Source organism: Crocuta crocuta, unplaced genomic scaffold, assembly GCF_008692635.1.
Source record: "Crocuta crocuta isolate KB4526 unplaced genomic scaffold, BGI_CrCroc_1.0 scaffold441, whole genome shotgun sequence".
NCBI classification, from domain to species: Eukaryota; Metazoa; Chordata; class Mammalia; order Carnivora; family Hyaenidae; genus Crocuta; species Crocuta crocuta.
In genome coordinates, this window is record NW_027527822.1 from 932,031 (window position 1) to 938,585 (window position 6,555).

General features: G+C 34.9%; 1 protein-coding gene across 1 annotated transcript; it reads left to right on the forward strand.

The window, feature by feature from the left end:
• The first annotated feature begins 4,234 nt into the window (after window positions 1–4,234).
• On the forward strand, window positions 4,235–5,248 carry LOC144241466 (olfactory receptor 14A16-like). Its single transcript, XM_077776039.1, has one exon. The coding sequence runs from the start codon at window positions 4,235–4,237 to the stop codon at window positions 5,246–5,248; it is 1,014 nt and encodes a 337-aa protein (XP_077632165.1).
• Window positions 5,249–6,555: the final 1,307 nt, after the last annotated feature.

The window sequence follows — 6,555 nt, forward strand, 5'->3', positions numbered from 1 at the left end:
GTAAACTGGTGCGACGGCTCTGGAAAATAGTGTGTAGGTTCCTCAAAGAATTAACAATAGAACTCTCCTATGACCCAGCAGTAACACTGCGAGTAATTTACACAAGGGATACAGGAGTGCTGATGCATAGGGGCACATGTACCCCAATGTTCATAGCAGCACTCTTAACAATAGCCAAAACATGGAAAGAGCCTCAGTGTCCATCAACAGACGAATGGATCAGGAATAAGTGTTTTATCTATACAACGGAATACTCCATGGCAATGAGAAAGAATGAAATCTGGCCACGTGTAGCAACATGGATAGAACTTGAGGCTGAGTGAAATAAGCCAGGCAGAGAAGGACAGATACCATATGTTTGCATAAATAGGTGGAGTAGGAGGAACTTAATGGAGGATCGTGGGGGAGAAGAAAGGGGAGAAATAGTGGGGGAGAGGGAGAGAGGCAAACCATGAGAGACTCTTTAATGTTGAGAACAAACTGAGGGCTGTTGTGGATGAGGGAACGGGGAAGGGGGTGATGGGCATGGGGGACGGCAATTGTTGGGATGAGCCTTTGGTGTTATATGGAAACCAACTTGACAATTGACTAATTAATTAATTGACAATTAAGTTATGTTATGCTCGCCACAAGTGCAGCTGCCATCTGTCACAATACAAAGCTATTACAATGTCATTGTCTCTATTTCTTACATCGTGCCTTTTATTCCCATGACCTGTTTATTTCATAACTGGAACCTTCTATCTCCCATTCTGCTTCACTCATTTTTCCCATTCCCCTCTCCCCATCCCCTCTGGCAACCATTAGTTTGTTCTTTGTATTTATAGGTCTGATTCTGCTCTTGGTTTGTTTGTTTGCTTGTTTGCTTATTTATTTATTTATATTCATTCATTCATTCATTCATTCATTCACTCATTCTACATATGAGTTAAATTATATGGTATCTCTTTTTCTCAGTCTGACTTATTTTACTTAGAGTAACACTTGTTAGTTCCATCCATGTTGTTGTAAATGGCAGTATCATATCCATTAGGGATATAATCCAAAATATAGAGAGAACTTAAATGACTCAACACCTAAAATCCAATTAAAAATTGGACACAATAGGGGCACATGGGTGACTCAACTGGTTGGACGTCCTACTTCACCTCAGGTCATGATCTTGCAGTCTGTGAGTATGAACCCCAAGTTGGTTCTGTGCTTACAGCTCAGAGCTTGGAGCTTTCTTTCGATTCTGTGTCTCCCTCTCTCTCTGCCCTTTCCTTGCTCATGCTATGTTTCTCTCTCTCTCTCTGTGTGTTCTCTCTCGAATAAATAAACTTTTTTAATGGACAAAATCTGTGAATAGACACTACGCCAAAGAAGTGATATTCATGGTGGCCAACAGGTAGTGAAGATTTATTCAACTTTACTAATTCTCAGAAAATGCATCTCAGAAACACAATGGTAGTTATTTTTAATGGGTATGCAGTTTCATTTGAGGAATACAAAAGTTCTAGAGGTGAATGGTAGTGATTGTTGTAAAACACTGTAATTTTACTTAATACCACTTACCTGTATACTAAAAATTATTAAAATAATAAATTGTGTATCTTAAAAATTAGAAATGGTAATTTAAAGATTACATAATCTGGGGGCACCTAGGTGGCTAAGTCACTTGAGTTTCTGGCTCTTGATTTCTCCTCAGCTCAAGATCCCAGGGTCAAAGGATTGAGCCTTGACCTGGGCTCTGCATTGAGCGTGAAGCCTGCTTGGGATTCTCTCTCTGTCCCTCTGCCCCTCTACCCAACTTGCATGGTATCTCATTTACTCTCTAAAATATAAATACATAAAAATAAATAAAGTGTTAAATAGTCTGATCTACAGGTTAATGCAAAACTCTTGAACATGTGGCAATAATAGACACTTGAAATATTTTAAGAAACAATTTAGTAGAATCTATTAAAATTGATATGACCATATATATTATAGACATGCTAATTACCTTTCAAAAGACTTAGTCAAAAAATCATGTACATATGTCCACAGGCAAAGTATATAAAATGATATAATCATAAAGTTACATATGATGGTGAAAATAAACTTGACAAAATATTGAATATCCTTAATATTTAACAGTATGCTCTTACATAAAAACAGGAAGCCATATGAAATATTGTTGTGTGTAAAATGTAAGTTTCTAAATCATTCAGGGTGAATATCAGATGATGCCTTTTTATGATTATGTATGCAAAATCACAGGATGTGTATTGGATTAAACATTTAAAATCTTGCACCTCCTATGGTCTCTGGGAAGACAAGTGGGAGTGAGGCAAGTTTCTCTTTAATTTTGGTTTCCTACTTTTGTTGGTATCTTACATAGGTAACATTTGTATGTATACCAGTGTTAAAAATGAAACAAAAAAAACCCAGCAGAAACTAAAAAGAAACAAAACAACATCCATTATTTCATATATTAAATTCAATTCTTGAATTCAAATATTCTTTTCCATTAAAATATTGATTTCATAACACATCAATATATACAAAGGCACACCTGAAAGTATCGTAGACTTGTTGTAAAATACTTACAAAGTAAAATTGCAAGAAGCAAATGAATTATCTTTCTGAGTTTTCCTAGATCTGGGTTTTGAGGTTGCCCTCCAGTTCCTAAGGGGATGCTCACTATCATCAAAACCTTGGTCATTTCTTCTAATTAATTCCCATCCCATTTATGTAACTACAATCTCATGTGAAAGTCAGAAGATTATTAACCTTGAACCCTAACCCTAGGGTTGGAAAATATTTAGTTGAAGACTGAAATAAAGCTTGCAACTCAGCAATTACACAGGAATTGTAGAGATAATTAAGCATGGCTGATGGTGGCAAAAGCAGCTATTCTGAATGAAAGTACCTTCTGAGAGAAGACACTTAAAACAATTTATTTCTTTCACACAACTGACAACACAGAGTTGAGGGATGGAACAGAAACGTGTGCCCCACCCCAAAGTACTTATTTGGATCTTCTCTTGTCAGTTTATATCGAACTGCTACATTTAATGAATGGTAAGAGAAAAGCACATATTTCTGAGGGGTAAATTTGCTCAAATGTTCCCTCCGCCCCGTGTCCACAGGAAGAAGGAATTTTAAAGTTGCTATCTCTATCACCTGTAATAATCGGTGAGGATATTTTTCATTCATTTTGTTTCAAGAATCAAGGGGAATAGAGAATATTCTGATTATCTAACTTGTTGTCTCTGTATGCCAAGACCACCTATGTTTTGTTTAAATGAAAGTTATAATCAAGGAGATGACAGATTATAGAAGTAACCTTGATTCATTATTGATTATTGAAAGATTCATTTTATAGTCATAGGCAAGCCACTATTATGGTGTTCTCTTACAGGGATTGCGAAAATAACATATCATGGGAATTGATTTTTTATAAATATTCAGGATGTGAAAATTTTGGAATTTTCTATTTTTATCATTCAAATCTATATTTAATTTCAAGTAGAAAAATTAGTAACCCAGTTCACTTCTATTCTGCCTTCTGCCTGTCTAATCTCATTTGACAGATACAAACATTTATTTTTAAATATTTTTCATTGTTTATTTATTTTGAGAGACAGAGGGAGACAGAGTGTGAGTGGGAAGAGGGCAGAGAGTGAGCGAGACACAGAATTCGAAGCATTCTCCAGGCTCTGAGCTGTCAGCACAGAACCTGATGTGGGGCTCAAACTCATGAACCATTAGATCATGACCCAAGCCAAAGTTGGACGTTTAACCGACTGAGTCACTCAGGCAACCTTATATTTTTATATTATTTATTTTTTGGTCAAGAGCAGTATTTGACCAATGATCTCTGGAAGCAGTCATCATGGAAGATAACTTTATTTTTGTTATTTCAGCTGCCCTGTGAAGTATGTTAGCTATGTCCTTGAGAGGTTTGTTACATATATACATATATATGTAACATACATATACATACATACATACATTATATACATATATACATATATTATATATACACATATGTGTGTGTGTGTGTGTATATATATATATAATCGTAAGCAGCAGGCAGGATTTTACTGGATTTTCTGCCTCTTTAAATTGTCCTTAAATCCAACCATATTTCATTGACCTCTCTGTAAATATCAAAATTGGGTGGTAAGGGCTATGTGTTGTATCCTTGTGCTGGTATTCTGATGAGCTAGACCCCACTCAGAACTAAAAAGTGTAAGGTCAAGTAAAGATGTTATTGCAATATCTGAATGGACTAGTTATCAATGTCATCTTGTTTCTGCAGATAAAAATTAGAGTGGCTGAGAAATTAGCCACCATGACCAACATAACAAAATTCTTGCTCATGGGATTCCCTGATGATCAAGTGCTACGGAGACTTTATGCTGTATTCCTCTTCCTGGGTTACCTAGCAGCGCTGATGGGGAACCTCCTCGTTATCATCCTCACCACCATAGACCAACATCTTCAATCCCCCATGTATTTTTTCCTAAAGAATTTGTCTTTGGTTGATATCTGTTACATTTCTGTCACTGTCCCCAAATCTGTCATGAACTCTTTGACCAACAATTATTCCATCTCTTTCATGGGATGTGCCTTACAGGTTTTCCTTGTTATTTTTCTTGCTGGCACAGAGTACGCCCTCCTTCTAGTGATGTCCTATGACCGCTATGCTGCCATCTGCTGTCCCCTGCACTATGAGACCATCATGAATAGGGGTGCCTGTGTGCAGATGGTGAATGCTTCATGGTTTAGTGGGTGTGTTTATGGATCCATTCATGTTGCAGGTACATTTTCTGTTCATTTCTGTGGTTCCAACATAGTGCATCAATTCTTTTGTGACGTCCCTTCACTGCTCACACTTGCTTGTTCTGGACAGAAAAATATAGAATATGCATTTATAATTGGTAGTTGTTGCTTTGGGTTTATATGTTTTATTTTATTGGTTGTATCCTATGTTCACATTTTTTCTACCGTTCTAAGAATCCCATCTGCAAAAGGAAGAGTAAAAAGTCTTTCCACCTGCCTGCCCCACCTCACCGTGGTGACACTGTTTTTCTTTTCTGGGAGTATCACATATTTAGCTAAAAATTTTAAGTCTTCATCTTCAGTGAAAGTGTTATCAGTGCTTTACACTGTGTTACCCCCCATCATGAATCCTGTCATCTACAGCCTGAGAAACTGGGATATGAGAATGGCCTTAGGCAAACTGATAACTGAGAAAGTGTTCAGAACACCTTTTTAATTTAAATAGGTAAAATTTCATTAAAATGAATAATTTTATTGACAACAATTATTTCTAAAGAGATACATCCATTCCCCTTTGCAGGTCCATAAAATTCAGTAATTTGTTGCTTAACAAGGTACCAGGACAAAATTTAACTCCGTTACATATGTAGTGGACTAGGGTGTTGGAAATTTTTAACTAAATAGTTCTTTCCTGTTTTGATTATATATCACAATGTTTTATTAGGGTAATATTATAAATTATTTATATTAATCATAGTATTCATAAATGCATTATATTCACACAATATTTTCAGGGCAATCACAAAATATAGCACCATTTCCTTTTATTCCACGAGATACAGTTCATATTTAAAGTAAAAACGGGGTTGCATAAATCTTTTATTAATTATTCATAAATAACTAGTTTACTTACTAATGGCAAATTGCACTCGTTGAGCATTGGAAAACATTTTTTTTGTTTTCTCGTTATTTGCATAAAATTTAAAATCTGAACTTAGAGAGTCTTTTTGTTTACGCTAGTTAAATACTTTTTTTGGGTGGGTATCAGAGGAAAGCCATCAAAATTGTGGTAAAATTGCTATGGTTACTGGTCATTCAGGAATTAAGAATGTCTAAAGATGATGATGAGAGCTTTCATATAAAAGACCTTGTTCAAAGGAGAATTTCAATAATAATGCTTTATTTTATTACAAATAAGTTTAAAATTTACCAACATTGAAATGATTTTGAACACATCTCTTAAATCTCTTTTTTCCCTTTTCTTCTTTTGTCCTTTTCTTGTTTCTCAATCATTTTTTTCTTTCCTGTTATTTATTGTCTTCCTTTCATTTTTATTTTTTATTTCTTTTATTTCTGTTTTTGGTGTTTTCTTTTTCTGGTCAAAAATACTTACTTTTTTCTTATACCTATTTCATTATGAATTTGTCCCAAACTACTTTATATTCTACCTCTCTTTCTACTCAGATTACCCTCCTACTTACTAAAAACATAATACTTCTACCTTTTATGTGATAATCTTGGTATAGAAATAAATACCACTGAATATGAGTCCAAGTGTTACACTTGCATATTCGACCTCCCTCCAGTGGCTGAGAATGTCCTAAACTTGTTATGCATGCATGTATCTATATCTATATCATCTATATCTATATCTATATCTATATCTATATCTATCTATATATATACACTTTCACCTCTGTGTCATTTTAACATAATAACTTAAAAACCATTATTTCTTGAGCACTTTAAAAAATTGTTTTAATGTTTATTTACTTTTGAAGAGAGAGAGACAGAGCATGAGTG

Coding starts and splice junctions, on each gene's coding strand:
- LOC144241466 (XM_077776039.1), top strand. CDS start 4,235: ATGTTATTGCAATATCTGAATGGACTAGTTATCAATGTCATCTTGTTT.